General features: G+C 46.7%; 1 protein-coding gene and 1 pseudogene across 2 annotated transcripts in view; one reads left to right on the top strand and one right to left on the bottom strand.

Moving 5' to 3' along the window:
- Window positions 1-6,993, top strand: part of LOC109469620 — a 56,574-nt pseudogene extending 49,581 nt beyond the window's left edge.
- A 349-nt stretch (window positions 6,994-7,342) lies between these two features.
- LOC109469671 overlaps window positions 7,343-19,765 on the bottom strand; it is an 18,610-nt gene continuing 6,187 nt past the window's right edge. The window contains exons 4-21 of one of the 2 annotated variants that reach the window (XM_019768211.1): window positions 18,846-19,085; window positions 18,296-18,393; window positions 17,732-17,960; window positions 17,044-17,192; window positions 16,665-16,881; window positions 15,972-16,222; window positions 15,252-15,397; window positions 14,455-14,595; window positions 13,883-13,991; window positions 13,509-13,718; window positions 13,022-13,183; window positions 12,567-12,739; window positions 11,950-12,179; window positions 11,395-11,552; window positions 10,825-11,002; window positions 10,354-10,493; window positions 9,606-9,764; window positions 7,343-7,808 (exon numbers count right to left, since the gene is read on the bottom strand). In XM_019768211.1, the coding sequence (XP_019623770.1) occupies window positions 7,710-7,808; window positions 9,606-9,764; window positions 10,354-10,493; window positions 10,825-11,002; window positions 11,395-11,552; window positions 11,950-12,179; window positions 12,567-12,739; window positions 13,022-13,183; window positions 13,509-13,718; window positions 13,883-13,991; window positions 14,455-14,595; window positions 15,252-15,397; window positions 15,972-16,222; window positions 16,665-16,881; window positions 17,044-17,192; window positions 17,732-17,960; window positions 18,296-18,393; window positions 18,846-19,085 (3,089 nt within the window). In that variant the 3' untranslated portion in view covers window positions 7,343-7,709. The remainder of the gene's footprint in view (window positions 7,809-9,605; window positions 9,765-10,353; window positions 10,494-10,824; window positions 11,003-11,394; window positions 11,553-11,949; window positions 12,180-12,566; window positions 12,740-13,021; window positions 13,184-13,508; window positions 13,719-13,882; window positions 13,992-14,454; window positions 14,596-15,251; window positions 15,398-15,971; window positions 16,223-16,664; window positions 16,882-17,043; window positions 17,193-17,731; window positions 17,961-18,295; window positions 18,394-18,845; window positions 19,086-19,765) is intronic. The other variant, XM_019768212.1, reaches the window with a different exon arrangement.

The following is a 19,765-nucleotide window of genomic DNA, read 5'->3' on the forward strand; positions in this document are numbered from 1 at the left end:
GAGCTCACCCTGCCCCGAGGAGGAAAATTTCCTGGATGAACCCCTCAGCCTTCCAGACGAGTCAGAGACACCATCCAGCCTCCAGGGCGAGCCAGCCTCCCCGTCAGTCTCCGACCTTCCCGACGTCTCCGAGCTGTCCAGTGAGAGTGGCATTGACAGCAGCATTACCACGGCAACAACCTCTCCCAGCAGTGACAGCTACACCGTCAACCCGTCCAGCCCTGAGCTGTCTAACGTCACCGAGGAAGCATACGCATCAGCGGCCTCCAGCAGTTCTCGGAAAGGAACAAAGACAGCAACACGGAAATCTCAGATTCGGAGAGTGACCTGTCGGAGTTTAATCCCATGCAGTTTCCACGGCAACCGCCGGATGGTCACGAGTTTCCCGAGGAGATGAGCAGTTCGCACTGTTCCTCCGACCTCAGCAGGGAAACCAGCGACCATGACCTCAGCAAGGTCGAGACGTCAAGCCCCGAGGAGGCCAACGGAGAATCAGGACCTTCATCAAAGAACTCACCTGAAGAAAAGGAAACTCCCAAGGCAGCTTGGTTTAGGCCAACAACCCTGGGCCAAAATCACCATCATGGCCTGATTCAACAAGGAGCAAAGTCACAGCCAACAGTAGACCAAGCAAAACCAATCATAAAGTCTAGGACTCCTAGTGGTGACAGCCCACTCAGCCTTGCTTCAGTCCCTGTGATAAGGACTAGTCCTTCCATCTTGAAAAAGTTTGAACTTCCAGACACGAAGTCTGGCACTCCCCAAAAGTCTGAGACTGCAGTGTCTACAGGGAAACCATGAACAAACACATGGGGTTGCCCATGAGTTCCTTATCAAAACAACACAAGGCCAAGCCACCACCGGTGCCTCCAAAGCCACTTCCTCAACTAGACTTGGTACATACAGAAAAAATTGACACAACGTCAGCAGATGTAAATAAGAATGTGCCCTCACCTAAAACGAAAGCAGTAGCACTTCATCCTCTGTCAGGACAGCCCCTTTCTTCCTCACTGTCAGAAGATCTAAAGTCACCTCCTTGGCAGAAAAGAAAATATCGAACCAGCTCTCTATCTGAGGACAGCAGCACATCACCAAACCCATTCTCCCCAATTCTCCAGTGAGGCAGCCCTACCAGCAGCAGGACCTATGGGCAAACCAGACTCCACCATTTGGGAGGAAAGACCTGAAGTCTAACCCCTCGTGGAAAAGACTGGAGAGAACGTCTACAGGCTCTACTGATGAGAGCAGCACACCATCATCCCTGCCTTCCTCTCCCTTCCACAACAAACATGAGATGGCAGGTGGGGAGGCAAGCTATGTGTCAAAAGTCAGGCAAGCATTTGAACAACAAGCTCACAGCACACCTGCTGTCTTCCCTGTGCTGAGAGAGAAGGGAGGCACTGAGAAGTGTAGCATCACGCAGGACAGTTTTGGTGAAGAGAAGTTTGCTTTTCCAGTCAAACCCAATCAGAATCAACGGTCCACATCACACAATGCTGCAATGTTGGATGCCCTCGAAAATGGCAGTGAAAAGTTCCTTGACCATGAAGACAGAGATGCTTCTGAAGAAGATCATTTAAGAGACAATCATCTTACCAGTGATGAAGACGTATTTCATGTTGAACCAGAAAGCTTAGGAGTTGAAGGCAGGCTGCAAGAAAGCAACAAGGAATTGCACACACTTGAAGAAAACAAAAGCTACAATGGAAGTCAGACTGATGTAAGTCATGAGGTTGAAGGTGAAGATGAGGAGAGACCTCCTCCTCCTCCACCTGACTCCCCTCCTCCCCTTCCTCCATCTTCTCCACCTGATGCAGACAGACTGCAAGAACAACAAGCTCCAAACGCACCCCATTTCCTACCTAAAGGGATGGGTAAAGAGGAGAAAACTGTGGAACCTTTTGGCTCCAAGCTGGAAGATCTTAAATCCAGCAGGTTGGGGCTGCAGACGTTGTCTCAGACATCATCTCCACCAGCTAAAGAACCTGATGACTCAGCAGATTCTGCCACTGCTGTAGACAGGCAGCCTCTGAAGGTTCCCACCTTTACCATCACTAGAACTTCCCTCATCGACCTGCAACCTAAGCTGTCAGCCTCCGCCAAGCTGAACCGCCACTCTTTGCCTGGGAAGTCTGAAGGCACCCCTTCACCAGGCAGTTCCCTACCAACCATCACCAACGCCCTGCCAACAATCCGCAGCAGCCTGAGCGGTTCAGGAATCCAGCTGCCCACCAGGTCCGGCGCCAGTCTGTTTGGCTCCAAGCCACTGGCACCCATCACCCTCACCAGCCTGGTGGCGAAGCAGCAGAAGTTTGGGGGTCTCAACAGTAGAAAAAGTTCCTTGGAAAAGAAAATTTCTCCTGTACCCTTGGAAATGAATCAGTCACCTGAGACATTAGCTGTGGGGGAAAGCAAAGATACGGACATCATAAAAGACTCCACAGAAATGCTTCATCCTGATTACTAAAAAAGAAAGTCTAGATTATTCTAAAGAATTTAAAGCCATCAGTGATTCTCTCTCTGCCCACCCAATGCAAGACAAGAACAGCTTAGCAGTGGCATCCAGGAATTCCCATTCAACACCCTCAAATCCTTCCCTTTCACCACCAGCTTCCCCAGAACCCCCATGTCTGCCCTTGGAACCACCTCCTCCCATCCCATTAGACAAATCCCCATCCACCCCTTCAGATGACCTTTCACCTTTGATCTCTGAACTCTCCACTGTGTCTGGATCAGTGTCAAGTCCGGAGGAATTTGCAGCAGATGCCAACGATTCATCAGCAAATCCTGTAGACATGGAGGCCAAGTCAGGACCAACACCAGCTCTCAAACAACATCCTTCAAAAGACAGATCAAAGCCAACATCTTCATTCCTTGAGCAATTCCGGGCCAAGAAGGCAGAAAGTCTTCCAAGCACGGCTTCAGCAGAAAAAGGAGGTTCAAATAAGGATCCTTCCTTAGACATACCCAAAGTCTCAAGGCCTGGGAGCAAACAGTCAACAGTTCTTCCAAGCCCTCCGACAAGTCCAGTCCTACCATGTGGTCCTGTTGACAGGGGAGCTCTGATTCCGGGTGTACACAGTAACAAGACAAGCACGCCTGTCAAGGAAGTCAATACACGCCAAGATGCTCCAGTGGTTCTACAGCCGGGCAACTACACTGGGGCAGATTCTGATGATGTTTTTGAACTGGAGAATTCGAAGTTTGGGAGCGTAAAACCCAAGGTTGAAAGGACTGTCTCTCAGGACTCCATGGACTCGACTCGGCACAGGACCTTCTCCAACATGTCTGTGGACTCCACCTGTTCAGCCCTATCATCCTCCACCTGCTCCCTGCTGTCCAGGAGCGAGATCAGCCGGCTGATCGAGGAAGCGAACGCTTCGCTGGACGAGCCAACAGACGACGACATCCGTGTGGTGATGATGAGGAGGGAGGAGGGGGAGGGGCTGGGCTTCAGCATCGCAGGAGGCTGTGACCAGGAGAACAAACAGGTCACGGTACGTTTGTTTGTTTGTCTGTTTACTTGTTTTTTGTTGTTAAATTAATCTTAACTGTAAGATAGTGTGCTAAGTTAAAACATCATTTCAACAAAATCTCAGATCCTCCAGGTCTTCTCCCTCAGTCTCCAGTAAAAATGCACCTGGTAATACCATGATAACTGTTCAATTTGTTTCTTCTCTAGTCTAGTTCTTTAAGAACGCATTAAACAAAATACTGCTGTCATCTTTTTAGATCCACCGGATCTTCTCCCATGGTCTTGCTGCGAGGGATGGTGAGCTGCAGAAGGGCGATGTGATCCTGTCCATCAACGGGCGGCAGCTGAAGGATGTGAGTCACAGGAAGGCGCAGGAGCACCTGAAACACGCACGGCCAGACACCGTGCTGGTGGTGCAGAGGAGGAGACAGGAGGACTCACCTGGGGACAGGACAGGTGAGGGGCAAGGAGAGGAGGATTACATCGAGGATATATGAAATAAATATAGAACAGTGCCTAGTATACTGGGCACTGTTATGTAATAATAGTAAAAGTATCTACATGTAGTTCTATGCCTGAATAGGTTAGTTTTAGGATCAGGCACAATTTTGGATAGTCTCAATAAATCCAGGAATGTAGATTAGCCCCAGGCACGATTCTGGAATTTACAAGGTTCTGATTACAACAGAGGACACGAGGTACAGGCTTTTGTAAGGGGCACACCTAAAGAATTTTCAATACATAAATTTCTCTTTATTTTCTTGCAGATTTTTTTGGGGTAGATGTTTGATGTGCAGTCTTAAATTTTCTAGTATTGATTATGTCCTTGCAGCTTTTAGGAAATATGTATTTCTAGACATTATAACAAAAAAGTGTGGTCTATACATGTACTTCCATTATGAATCATGTCTAATAGTAGTTCAATCATGATGATTTCCTTCAGGGGAAGTAAATGGAGAACCAGTCAATGACCAACCCTGCTCACCAAGTACCAAGTTTGCGCCTCGAGCTACAACTAGTCCAGCCAAAACCAGTGCTGCACCAGCCACTGTCCAGCCCAGACCCCCAACCAGTCCTGCACCTGTCAATGAGAAGCCCACAGAGCTGGTGGTGCTGGACAAGGGTCCATTTGGGTTGGGGTTCAGCCTTGAAGGGGGGAGGGGGTCCCCACGGGGAGACCTTCCCATCACCATCAAGAGGATCTTCAGAGGTAAGGACAGAGTGGTAGTGTAGGAGGAGGCTAACAAGTCATTCTGATGGCTCTTCATTAGCCCATGCTTAGCATTTGCTTCTCTTGAAAAGCTGCCTGATTCAGTCTGAATTCTAAGATCACTGGTCACTACCCTAGTACTAGGGATACCTGTTATAGCTCTCCAAAGAAACCATGGAAACATTTTGCCTGTATCTTGATATGGGTAAACTTGCTAATTGGTTTATTTTTGTGGTAACAGCTGTCAATCAAACAGCATGCAATGTTGGATTGTTATCTTACCATTTTTGCTTCAATTTCAATTTCTCAAATTGATTGAAAAGATTGTTTTTAGAGAAAATTGTTGATTTTAGAGCTTTCACTTTCTGTTTCACTTTCTGTTTCTCACAGGGGGCGGAGCAGACAGGTCAGGTGACCTGTTTGTCGGAGACTCGATCATAGCGATCAACGAGATGGACGTGAGCGCTATGTCACACTTCGAGGCCTGGAACATGCTGAAAGCACTGCCTGCTGGGAAGGTTTCCCTCCTCATCAGACATAAATACTGATCTCCTGCTACCATAGCAACAAGAAAACATGGTCTCCTGCTGCCATAGCAACAAGAAAACATGGTCTCCTGCTGCCATGGCAACAAGGAAACATGATCCTCTATTGCCATGGCAATGAGGAAACATCTCCCGCCAACCAGGTGCATTGAACATGCCAATGACAGTTACTACTGAAACAAGCTAGGCAGAACAGCAATGTCATAATTTCATAACGTGCAAAAGTTTGAGGTAAATGTCTCAGCCTGCACTGCTTACAACCTCTTTATATTAGGTTGAAATCAAAACTGAACAATCAGAAATTAGCTACACCATTTTCAGTACAAGTAATTCCCAGTCAACATCACATTCAATGTACAGTTCTAAGGTTTTCAGAAAGTATATGTGCCTAAATTATGTATTTGTTCTGTATATAGAATATGATACAATGTTTAAGTCTTGCTGGAAATAGGAAGAGTTACACAAATTTGTAAATAGAATCCAAAGTACTTATAAACCATTTTAAGCCTTAAAGAAACTATCAGTTAAACTAGATATTAAGAATAAGATGGTACAGTTCTCCCCTGGTTGCAGTGAACCAGTCTAGTGTCACTGCTACGGTAGTGGACTTTAAAGTGTCTATAGTAAGACTCACCTTTGTGTAGAAATGTAAGGAAGAATTACGAATCAGTAGGATAGGTTTTCCAAAGGTGTTCACAGTCAAAACTGTCCAAGAAGACCATTCAATGGACCGACAAGATATGGACAGATGGTCACTTTAGACAGGATTCTTAATGCTTCCATCAATAGGAAGAAAGTAGTGGCCAGGTAGTTGTACAGGTTTGGCTGTACTGTTCTGTTGTTGAACCAAATCTGCTGCAGCTGTATCCATACTGTATGGTCCATCATAATTCAATGTGCAAGAAACGGCATCAGGTAAAATGTACCAGAAACCAGAAGGAAAAGACCTGGTTCATTATGCCGATGGGTGTGTATAGCAACTTGTACATACAACAACAATTGTTTACAACATGTACTTACTAACTTGCATCAGGAAACAAAATGTGTTAGTTACTCACTGTTGGGACAAGAATTTTTATCCTTAAGTCACTGCAGTAGCAACAGGGTTTCTTCAATTCCTGATTCTCTTGTGCAACAGATATGTAATCTCTGTTGTTGTTTTTTTAATTTCATTCTCTTATTTGTTCATTGTGATATGCAAAAACCCACACATGGTCAACCAGATCCAGACTACATCTTATAGATTCAGACTACATCTCCTTTGTAAATGTAGACATCAAAGATTTTTAAAGTCTCTATTTGGTTTGCTCTACAGAATGGCAGGTTAGTTTGTACAGGTAGTTGCATATTTCCCTGCTAAGAGGAATTTATGTACATAGAATTCTATGCCTCAGCTGCTAGATAAGCAATGTTGTGCATGCAAGAATGCAGAAAGCATTCCTTTTTAATTTGCTCGATATTTTTTATTATCATGTCTATTTAAAAGCACAATCTATTGTCACATTTCTTGAAAAGCACAATCATTTAGAGTAATTATCATAAATGTCAGGAATGTTTTACATCGGTAATTTTCAAATTTCAGCTTAGATACTTTTTATTTCAGATTAGCTGTGAAGTGAAATAGGAATATTTTGATTTTCAGAAAGTGTGAATGAAGAAAACATGTAGAAAATGGCCATAATATTTATGAATGATATTTATTTTAGAAATGTGTATCAGGAAATAGAGTTATCATTTAAAAGAGATCGACCTCCTCTTTTATGTGTGTGATTTGTAAGGTAGGCACGTGTTTTTTTTATCCAAGGCACTTGATTCATGAGACCAAGACCAGTGTAATGGCAAGGGATGGGGATCATGCAGCAGCAATGCGTGTCAAACGATGTTGCCGCCCGTCCCAGTTGAGATAGGGTTGGTGCGGCCTGATGCAGATGGCATCCTGTGTTTGGGATCGGGAATATCACCATTCTTAAAAGACATTTGACTCATTCCTGACGTCACATGTGCCTAAAGCCACGTGTCCTGGGTGATTCGGTCAGACAGTTAAACAAAACGGCTGAAAAATTCCATAAGTACATTTTTTAAACAGTTTGGTTAATAGTAGTTCCATAATGTGATGTACCAATTTTGGTCTCCCGATGGCTGATATATTAGAGCATTTTGTACCCACTCAAGTCGATTTTTAAATGAATAGACCCGTGTTAAAAACTAATGAGTCAGACTGACATGACACAACATGGTTTCGTGTATCAGCGCTTATTTATTCAGCAAAGGGAAAACTTAGTTACCAAATGCCGGTATTGACGGCCTTTAAGAACAATTCCTATGTCCGCTTTCCACAAGCCTGTGAGAACACCGAGCCGAGTCTTAGAAACAAAGCCTCCGATGCACAAACTTTACAACATTCCAAATATTAGTTGCCCTTTCAGCCACCGAAGCCTGTGTTTCAGGTTGCTAAGTGGCGGATGCTCCTCCGCGCTGTTTATGTTGAACCGTAGATGAAGAGCAGGGTGCTGGCCAGTCCGGTTCCTCCCACCAGCTCACCGGTACTCAACTGACGTACATAGTTCACAGCTGCGGTCTGGAAAACAATTTCATAACAAGAATTCAGAGATCTCATACACACAATGGCTTATTTTTTTACGATGAATAAATTAACAAATGTTAACTAAAAATTAAAAATATCATTTATTTTATAAGATGTCGTAGTAGATGAAAACTATAAGTCACAATATCCCAAAAGATACGAGTACACAAAAACCACTCAATATCTGCTTACTGTACAATTGTTTTGTTTTATTGCAAATTCATGCCAGAGGGCTAATTACAGGAACAGAAGAAACATTTGGTATAAAATAGACTGATCACTCCTAAGAAACTACTAGTAAAACTAGTGAAACTACTGGGTTTCAAGACGGGAAGACAAAGGATCCCACCTTTTCTGCAATTTGTGGGTTTTCATTTGTATATGTGTGAAAGTTGGGGTAGAATTTGGAGGCTACGTCAAAGAGTTCATTTCGTTCATTGCTATAGAGGGTACAGTTAGAATAAAAATGCGTTTCGTCTTAAACAGTATTCAACGTAATGTTTGCAAATTCGTTCATACACTTCGATCTTCGTAACACGTAATGAAATACTATACAACACCTCGCCTACCAAACAGCTATCGCCTATTCCACACGATTATAGAAATAGGGGTGTTTCTAAAATATGCATTTACTTCAATATGAAAACTGCTAAAGTTTATTTTAATCATCCACGGCGAAAATGGTCCAAAATCCGCTTTGGGCGCAAGGATACTCGGAAGTGAGAATCCAGGCAAAAATCAATCTTCTACCAAAAAAACACGATTTCTATTACTACTTTTCAGCAATTTCAGTATCTAATATCATTTCAAAGAAGATTAGGAGAACTCAACCTTGACTGCTCAAAACCCTTTCGTCATTTTATTTTACCGCGAACTACCACGGACCCCGGTCGCGGAAGAAATTGGGCGTGCTCCTTCCCCACACCCCACTCGTAGACCACCCTGCTCTTCCCCACACTCCACTGGTAGACCTCCCTGCTCTTCCCCACACCCCACTCGTAGACCTCCCTGCTCTTCCCCACACCCCACTCATAGACCACTCTGCTCTTCCCCACACCCCACTCGTAGACCTCCCTGCTCTTCCCCACACCCCACTCGTAGACCTCCCTGCTTTTCCCCACACCCCACTCGTAGACCTCCCTACTTTCTCTCACACCCCACTCGCAGATCTCCCTACTCTTCCCCACACCCCACTCGTAGTACCAAGATCATCCACCAGGAGGCCCATATTTGACCTTGACCTTCGTCTTCCCAAGACGTACCAGCTTACCAAATATTATTACAATCTATAAAGGCGTTATAAAGTAATGCTGACTACAAATCTGCGGAAACACACACACACATGCACACAGAGACGCACCAAAAACAATACCTCCATTTTTCATGGAGGTAATTAGTTTGCTTTTTTTGTATCTATATTTGCAGAAAAGTATAAAACATAAGTGATGACATGTACAAAGCAGTGCAGAAGGAGTGAAATCCTGAGTAGGTTTATCCTAAACCCTCTTCCTAGTAAGTCACCCTCGCTGCCATCTTTAGTGCCAGTAAGAAACATCGAACATTTCTCAATCAGTATTGCAGGGTCATTGCTTGGAAGACCGTGGAGACTATTGAATGCTCACTGAAAGGCCCTGTTGTTGGAGATGTAGGAATTGTGTAAACAATTTTTTGTAGGAATTTTTTCTAAATGTTTTGTTAAAACACTCACTGATCGACTTTGGAGATCATTGAGCGCTCACTAGAAGACCACCGGGAGACCGGGCAAATTTGGGGACTGTTGAATGTACTCACCTCTGCTGCGGCATCCGCCTTTGAGGCGGCTGCATGACAGAACGCTCCCCATCCCTTCTGTACCGGCTGGAGGATGGCGGGGTCGACGTCCCCTGCCCCAGGGGCGCTCCAGGGGTTCACAGCCCAGTTACACACGTTCTGCACCGACCTGCCCCACTCCTACACAGGACACAAAGGTGGGGCATTTTCTATCTACTAGAGACTCAAGAGCATGCGGAGCACAGGCAGGCGGCTGGATATCGATAGAACCGAACGCCATAGTGATGATAATGACAGACTTAAGTTTGTTTCCGTGTTGATACTAGTTTTTTTTTTTATTTATTGAGGCTTACAGGGAAGTTCTTTAAAAATGAAATACATGGATCTAATTTGCTCACTTTGCACAGAACAGCTTCGTAACAGAAATGCCGAGAGGGACTCAAGTCTCAACTGATCTACATGTACATATCTAACGCAGATGTTGGAGACGAGCGGTTGGATGGTGACTTACCTGGGGTCCGTGTAGAGTTTGGATGATGACTTACCTGGTCCGTATAGTGGTTAAATGATGACTTACGTAGTCGATATAGTGGTTAGATGATGACTTACCTGGTCCGTGTGAGGGTTGGATGATGACTTACCTGGTCCATGTAGACGTTGGATGATGACTTACCTGGTCTATGTAGAGGTTGGAGGATGATTTACGTGGTCCGTATGGTGGTTAGATGATGACTTACTTGGTCCGTGTGGAGGTTGAATGGTGACTTACCTGATCCATGTAGAGGTTGGAGACAGAGATGATGGGAATGACTTGGATGCCCACCAAACAGGCGTGGCGCATGGGAAACTCGTATGGCCAGCAGGGCCAGTTAAGGGTGTAGTAGAAAATCGCGTCTTCGGCAAACTGGCCTGCAATGTTTGAGAAATCATTCCTTAAATGCGATATGTGAACAATTTTACTCTGAACATGATCGAGTAATGCAGCCGACCCTAGTGTGAGGTTCTAGGTCCTAATGCACGTAATGTAATTGCGGACCCTAAAACTGGTCCGTTATCAAAAGTATTGCGTGGTTGACAGCCTGAAAGCACATGGATGAGGAAGATTGACAGGCAGAATAACAGGTCAAAGGTCCCAGGTTGCCGATGATTGCGAACTTTCCGGAAGTCTGAAATATTCGATTTTTGTAACTAGTGTAAAGTACCAGTATGTAACAGGTCCTGGCGGTGCACCAGTACGCACCTATAGTTCCGTAGGTCTTGATGTACTCGGGGAAGATGTGGCGGTTGTAGTTCCTGACGTGCCAGTAGTGACGAACCGACCGTATCTCCGTAGCCAGGGTCAGCTGACCCACATGCTTCATGGTGTCATCGCCCAGAGCTTCGCCCAGCGCAGCCAGGCCGTGGTAACAGTTGATGGCCTGGTGCAGAAGTGGTGCGTATTTAGCGCATACTAGAGCTTATATAACCTATCATTATGCTGCAATGCCGGACCGTCTATTGTCTGTATAGCAGATGCCATTGTTGACCTATCATCGTGCAGTGCTAAACAATGTAAATGTTACTTAAGGAAATTGTATAATTCGTTTTCATCGACAGTTAATTGACGAATTGCTATCTCTAGAAGAAAGCCTTTTCCACAACGTGTTTGATGAAGTTCTTGCATTCATTCCTGCGCACCTTTGTAAACGACTATCACTGTGTTAGTGTGAGGTACCACTGTCTCATTATGTTAGTGTTAGTGTCCGTGTTAGTGTTTGATGTAAATGTAGTGTAAGTGTCAGTGCTAGTGTCCGAGTCCACTGTGACCCACCTCCGTGGATGACTCTGCCTGTCTCGCTCCTCCCACGATGCCGGTAGCCCAGGACATGCCCAGGTACCAGTCCTTGTGGCGCACCACCGGGAAGTGCGGGTCCAGCGAGCTGGGGTTCCCCACGTCACGAGCCACCGACACGATACGGGCCATGTTATCTGCGGATCGACAACATTTTGACATTATTACCAAGGTTATGTTTTCGGTAGCGTGTGTGTGTGTGTGTGTGTGTGTGTGTGTGTGTGTGTGTGTGTGTGTGTGTGTGTGTGTGTGCGTGTGTGTGTGTCGGTGTGTGTGTGTGTCGGTGTCTGTACACGTGTTTAAGCATGATAGTTCAATAAGGCTTAGATGGATTGCCGTGATATTTCGTAAGTGGATAGGTCTTGATGAAACCTCGAAATGATTCTGACCCTGATGACTTATTATGGTACTGCAGTGGAACTTTCGGTTTTGAAATCTCATGATCTGCACATGCTATATGGTCACGGATTTTGCACGGTAGGTAGCTCTTGAACTTGACGTTACCGCCCTACATGTGTACAGATTGGACGTTACCTCCATGGTGTGCCCAGTGGTTGTGGTACTTGACATAGTACCCCAGAGCGTACAGGAAGTATCCCAGGTGGAAGTGGTGGTCACTGTACATGGGGAAGCCGAAGTTGGCATGCGGGTCGAAATTGTTGGGGTCGGAACTGCCGATGAAGAGCCCGCCCCACACCGGGTCGTACTCCAGCTTGTTGGCGGCGCTGAGAGAGTCGTCGATCCGCAGCCACTTCTCCAGGCACCTGCCGGGGACACGGGATTCGCGGAGGAAATTTACTGTACTGGTTACAGAAGATCGGACATCGCTAACAGAGGACTGAAATGGATTGGCCATGGGCAGCAACAGAATACCTAAAACAGTAATAAACTGGAAACCTGTTGGGTGAAGGAAAAGAGGCATGCCCAAAAAGCACATTGAGAAGACCTGTGACGGACAACCTATCCTGACTATCCTGTTGGCTATGGACAGGCCCAGACGGAATGGAAAAGTCATATTCCTAGGTCTCGCCGGGGATGAAGACAATATATATTAAGTAAGTACTGTACTAGTATGACTGATGCGGTAGCAATGGAGTAAACAAACAGAAGAAGTAGCTACCCAACAACAACACACACACACACACACAAACCTGCGTATCTTCTCGTCCAGCTGGTGGTAGTGGTGGGTCTCGAAAGCGCGGGAGATGCTGGCCAGCCTGGTTACCATGGCGATGTCCTTCCCCACGCCGTAACTGTTACTCTGCGTGCACACGTTGTCAAGCGACACGCTGCTGCTGTCCGTCTGGATGGCGTCCAGAATCACCTGCCAAGAGACGACACAAACTTCCTTATCATCCTTCGTCAAGAATGTTTTTTTCTTTATTCTTTATTCAAAACAGTGGTCAGCATAGCAGCAATACATAAAAAAATTATGGACCACTGAATTGTGCTGACCTTACATAATACGCGTGTTAGTGTCCGAGTTTTCATATAGTTACTCTACTGTCGTGAGATGGAAGCCCCCTGCATGTTCAATGGGAAATTCTGAAAAATCACATTCACAAAGACCGTTCGAAAGTATCTTAACAGCCCGATGTTATCGTACCTGGAGTTTGGCGGGATCGTTCCTGATCTGGCTCACGGCGACGGGGTCGGGATCCATTCCGGCGGGGGGAAGCGGCTCTTCCATCAGCCACTCGTCCCCCACGTAACCCTTGAAGGTGAAAGGTGTGGAGACTAGTGTGCCGTGTGCGGCAAGTAGCTCCTCCTATTACAAAAAGGGGAGTACAAAAAAGACGAGACTTTTGAGCGTCCAGATATCTGACAGATCTCTCAACGTTTTTTTTCCGTGAGTGCTAGTGATCGATGATCTCAATAATTTCTAATTATAAAAATACATACAGACAATATGCACATAACATGAAATACCTTTCAATGGTATCAATGGCCATTCAGTCTCAATGGCCATTCATCTCTCTTGTAAATTTCCACATTTTTCTCCTTCTCTAATCTTTCTTCTCTTTTTACTCTCCACGCTCGCCATATTCACAGCGACCCCAGAACAAAAAGCCCGTCCCGAGCCGTCTGCCCACCTGATGCGGCACGGCGATCATCAGCAGGTCCTCCCGCGGGTTGCTGCCGAAGAAGTCCCCGCCGCGCTTGTTCCACTGGAAGTTGATGTATCCCATGCTGCCGCTGGCACAGGAGGTGACTACGGGTCGATAGGGGTACACGCCTGCGTACTGGTCCAGCACGCGCGCGCCGGCCAGGTCTCCCCGGGCCGTGCTGCCAGCGTACACCAGCTGAGGGGCAAGGACATACATTCAAAGGCATACTGTAAGATTGAACGAATAACTATAAGGCTTTAGAAACTAAACATCCAGATTTCGCGTATATCGTACGTAGGTGCATTTACGCTCTGCCTACTTGCGTGCTTATTGTTGGTCTATATCTAGATCGGGCCTACCTGCATACTGCCGGTGAATTTCCCGCCTCTGGAGGGCGAGAACTTCGCGCCGTTTGCGTCAACAGATAACGTCATCTCCTCCGAGAAGTACGCCACAAACTTCCGGGTTCTGAAGGGGAGTATATCGAGGTATTTCGTGTATTAACACACAGATGAAACATCCAGGTAAACGATACTCATAGACAATTCAAACTCTGATACCGAGTGCAAAAAATACGGAGATTAGAATCTACTTGCGACGTTTACTTACGATACACGTCGGACGTTCTCTAGGGACGTCGACGAAGAGTGATGAATGTCACTCGAAACATCCGGACTAATTTCCGTAGTTTATCCAGTAGTAAAATTTGTCTACATATTGGCATACACTCTGTTCTTAAAATGGGCATCTTTCACAAATATCTACTAGTAACTGTTAGGCCATGTTGATTTGATTGTATGGATGACATCCTTTCTACAAAATCTATTGGGTCGGCAGTTTTTTTCTCGGGTCGGTTGGCAAACAGGAAACACATTTTTTCTTCTATAGGCCTCAGGAACAGAAGGGAGTACATGTAGTTACGAAGTCCGACCTGTGACTGAGTTTGTTTCCGGGCTCGTCGAGTTCCAGCACGAAAGACTTGCCGCCTGGCAGCTGCGTGCCGGAGCCGCCACACTGGTACTCGTATGGCTGGGTGTCCCAGAACGTGGGCGGGTCCACAAACTTACCCAGCCTGTAACAATGAAAGCAATAACGTAAACATGTAGAGTTCTGAGAACACACGCCTTCGCCAAGTAAAGACGTTTATTATTAAAAGTGTTAAGTGAAAAGTTTATATTATAACATCGGCACCATCTCAGGACGCGCGCACTGCTTTTTTTCTTGAAACTTGTCTACGTAGTTACATACAACCATCCACAGCTTCTCGAGTTGTGTTGTACAAAAACACAAAAAACAATCCTCTGCAGCAACGCAGGAACACGCAGGAACATGACAGGATAACTATTTTTGAACTTTGTTTCCATAACCGCTACTTACCTACCAAATATGATTAAGATCCATTCACAACTACTCGAGTCACGCTGAACACAAACAATAAACAAATGCATAAAAAGTCTGGTACAGCACGCGTCGGGAAAAGCCAGGTGGACCATTTTTGAACTTGACCTTCTTTTCCAAAACAGTTACTCACCAAATATCAATAAGATCCATCCACAATTTCTCGGGTTATGACGTTGACCTACATACAGACCCACACCACAGCTGCTAAACCAAGCCCAAACCGAAAACATAGCATTCTGACAAAGGCAACAACAACGTCAGCTATGCCATTTCAAACATACTCTGGAGAAAAAGAAGAGGAATCAGGTATCTGAATCAGGGGCTTACCTGTGGATGGCGTAGTAAACAACGCCCTCTGGGAAATTGGAGGCGTATTGCAGCGTCTTGCCGTCGGCAGACAGACTGCAGGTGTCGCTGGTGCACGTGACCATGGGATGGGAGCTGTCCCAGGCATCCCTCGTGTTTGCTGCCACCTATCGGCGTGGGATAACACTAAGGTTAATGGGTGTCCCGTGTTTAAAGAGAGCCACGAGTCGAGTACATTTAAGAACCCACCACACTTATCGATCGCTTTAGGAGTCCTTCCCAGGGTGAGTTGTTCAAAGCCATTCCAGTCTAAATGGGCTAAGGAATGTAACCGACCAGTCTTCGTAACCCGAACCCACCCCCTCTTCACATTGAGCTCGCAAGCGCATTGAATCCGGAATCCACCGAAGCAGGATTCATGTGATTCACAGGCCCCATCTGAACGCTCCAAGTCACATTGAAACCGGCTCGATCCCAAACGTACACATTTCGGGAGGTAGTTTCGAACCGGGTTCAACGCATTCCAGTTCTGTCTGAACCCAAAGTGGCTTCACCGGTTTACTTAGCATTTTGACCCGGTCAGGGAGCACGGAGTCATATTTCTTATCTACTACAGTATATGCAGTACCAAGAGCGGTAATGACCGAATCATGGACTTTGTTTTCTATCCCTTTTCTTCGATTTTACCCAATGTAAAACATTTTGTATTTCGGTTCACATGCGGTTACAAAAAATCCCAACCTGAATTTCGTTGATGCCACTCAACGGGTCGCTGAACTGCAGTACCAGGGTGAACCGCTGGAAGCCGCCCCCGATATCCGTGCAGGAGGGCGTGCGGCAGATCGTCTCGGCGCAGGTGGAGAGTTGTCCCGAGGAGACGGGTCCGGGAGGGACCACGGGGGGCGTGGTGGTGGTACCGGTGGTAGGCCTGGTGGTGGTGGTACCCGTGGTAGGCCTGGTGGTACTAGCGATGGTCGTGGTAGTTGGAGAACCTGGGAGGCAGTTTGAGAAAGCATTACAAATTGCTACCTGTTATAGAGAGCCGGTCAAGCCCGAAGGTGCACGTGACCCAGCAAGCGCTGGGAAAGTGGGTGGTATGTGGGGGAATTTATGAAGTGGGGAATTCCTGATTAAAGTTCGTCATATAACCACCTGCATAATTACATTCACGAAAACCTCAAACAATTCTCGGAGGTCCGTAAACTTCGGGTTCCTGTTTAACTCCATTTTAGCTGTGTTTTCCGTTGCACGACGCTCAGCAATGGCTGATTTTACCTGCAATTTACCTGCAATGGACCTAGGCTCACACATTTGTAACCACGGCTTTATATTTTTACACTATGACATCCGTTACGGCGCTATCATCGCAGAGAAGACCCCCATCGCAGGTAAACGGTACGTCATTTGTGACCGCGCCACAAAATGGGACTTCACCTGAGCCGTCGCATGTGAAGTAATGCGGGTTGTCGATCCAAAATCCCGCGGGGGAGACGAAGGAGCCGATCCTGTTGACGGCGTAGGCCAGCTGTCCCTCCGGCACCGTGGCGGTGTAGGTCACGGTCATCCTGTCAGGCGACAGCGTACAGCGGGTCGGGTTACACGTCAGCATCACGTGAGTTTGTGACCACCTGTCCGCTGAGTCTACAGCGACCTGGGAACACATCGTTCACACTCACTTTAATGGGACACTGTTTACACTAACCATATATAATGGGATGGGATAAAATTGTAACGTTCACACTTAGCTCTGCGTGGGATACACTGCCTTCAACTTAGCATTAAGGATCATTGAGCGGTGCTTGCCAGTATGTACCTGAATCTCCTCCATGTATGGGACCTCATTGCGGAAGTCCATGGTAAGCTGGAACTGCTGCTGACCGCCGCCTAGCGGCTGACAGGAGGGGTACAGGCAGATCTGTTCAGCACAGGGCGCCCGAGGAGCAGGCTGCAGCCTGTTCTCCGCTGTGGGAAGACACGAAACAAAGGGTCTTAACCAGTAGTTTAAACCTTCATCATGATCGTAGACGGGGGACGTTACAGGCTTTTTTGCCTCCTTTGACACTTTACTTAGGTGGTCGCCAACAATTTTGGATTGTACAATTCTGTATGCGATATGTCTAATAAAGAGGAGGACCATACCTGAGAATGAACGGCGTGGCACTAACTGAAACGTTAGGAACAAATTTGAATTAAATGGCCATTCTTGGGATAGCCGTGCATGTGTCGTAGAGATCTAGAAGTCAGCAGTCGTGTTTCGGAGAAAGCTGTCTGAGATTCTTGTCGGCGGTTGGTTCTGTCTAGCCTGGGTACCATCCTACTTGTATGCCGGGGCTCCCACACTCGCTTCCCTAACAAGTACTTGCAACCAGGCTAGGTTCTGTCACAGTTTGCTTGAAAATGCTTCGGCATAATAATCGCACGGCGACCTACGATGCGCGATGAGTGTGACCGCGTGCCCTAAGGTGTAGATATTAAAGAGGAGAATCTGAAGATGTGACTACCTTCCCTCTTTCTGGAGCAGGTGACGGTTAGCGGGTTGGCGGTCCAGTCGCCCCACGGCACCACAAACTTCCCGACCACGTTGAAGGCGTACGCCATGGTGCCACCCACGTTCGAAATGGTCGGCTCGACGCGAATGGTGCGCCCTTCGTCCTCCATGAGGCAGGTGGCGGCATCGCAGCTGTGCATGTGGCCGGAAAAGGCACCGGCGGGTCCTGCTGCCCATTGTACCTTTAGCGTGGCGTAAATGTTGTCACACTTTGAAAATCGTAAAATGGTTGCTAGCTGCCCGTTTTTCTGACGGCAGCTAGAACCCCCCACCCAAACCACATTATGACCCCAAGGGCACACCAAGTCCACCAAGCACCATCACTTCAATAGAACTCAAATGCCCAGGTCCCAGTGCGGACTCGACACAAACACACAAACTATCAATTAACGTGACCGGAAACAATACTTCCGTTCCGCATGTTATGAATGAACCAGGAATGTTTTGCTTTCCATTTCCAGCATGCTCGAGTTGTAGAGGAACGAGACCTCAACCCGGAAAGAGAAGCTCGGCTTACCTGGCTCATATCGTCCACAGCTTTGGTCACGTGCAGGGTCAGCTGCAGCTGTCCGTCGCTGCACGTGGCCTCCCCGAAACCCGACCCGCCGTCAGCAGCTGCCAGGGGAGAGATGTGACCGATAACTACTAGTGAGTAACGCTACTTTTCATCCTTGCTATCCCCATGGGATGGGAGGTACTGTTTTTGGCCTGGATGATGTTTGGGTGTGCATCTCAGCTCAAGATCTGTCGGAAGGATTACGATGTATAGATGGGGTAAAGTGGATTGTGGAGGTCGATTTTGGGCACCTGGAGATTGACTTTGGTACTGCAGTAGGAATTTTCTAAAATATCTTTGGCGCCGGACGATCGGTAGACGTGATGGTTAGGTGACATATACAAGTAGTTGTTGATACAAGGGTTTAGTGGTGTACATTTGGACCCCTAGCTGTGTGCTGTGGCCCACCAGGGTTGTTCGATTTTCGTTTGCATTTCCGAAGAAGAACTAACTTTGTAAAGTATTGAAACTAGAAGAGGGTGAAGAAATCAGATGAATGACGATGTCTTACCGGATATTTCAGTTGGACAGCGGAAGTTGGTGGCAACCCCGTCCACTGCACTGAGACAGTACGGCGCCAGCACGGGGTCGGCTGCAGTGAAGATATGCGTCAGAAAGGGGGCACCCCTGACCAAAGGCACCTCCATGGAGCCCTCTCCATTTGAGAAAAGGAAGTTGGCGTGGAGATGCCCGAAACTCGTCATGACGGCCTCGCCACTTCCTTCTATCCCCACACGAACTCCGGAGTTACCTGGAAAACAGGTGGAAATCATAGTCATATAATGGAAATACAAACAAAAAGTAATAGATCTGAGACTTCCTGGAAGTACGCAATCCTCGATTTCCTGATGAATTCCTTGAAATTGTTGGATAAATCCTGGTGGACCATTGATGAAACTATTCACTTCAAATGTGGTGTCCTATTTGACTGTAAACTTCACCAAAATGCACTGCTTTTCTGCAAACACTTTAGATTCATGATATGATACTGCTTGTGCATCAGAAAAGCCAAATGCATCAAAAGCACCCATGAGAAAGTGAAGAAAATGATGTTTGATAATGTTTCATCAACAAATATAATTTTCTTCACTTGGTTTGGCTGTTCAGCACGCACAGCCAGGGCTGCCCAAAGTGCTAGCCCTGCTGACAAAGACAAGACATTACAATTACAGCACAGACTATATCATTATTCTGGGCACATAATGCATTGTGTAAAAAGTAGCGTATATGATAGGGAGGTCAGGGTCAGTGCGAACACTTGACAGAGACTTCCAGAGCTTTCTTATAAAGGAGGCAGTCGGCGTAGCAGTGCGAGCGTCAGTGGAGAGGGTGCTCCAGACTGACGTTGCTCGGTTACGTAGGAAATGTAGTAGGGGTATTTCCCCGCCTACCTGTGAAGCTAGCCTTTGGCGCGCCGTCGGGCCCGGAGAC

This window comes from Branchiostoma belcheri, unplaced genomic scaffold (genome assembly GCF_001625305.1).
Source record: "Branchiostoma belcheri isolate BF01 breed outbred unplaced genomic scaffold, Haploidv18h27 scaffold21, whole genome shotgun sequence".
NCBI lineage: Eukaryota > Metazoa > Chordata > Leptocardii > Amphioxiformes > Branchiostomatidae > Branchiostoma > Branchiostoma belcheri.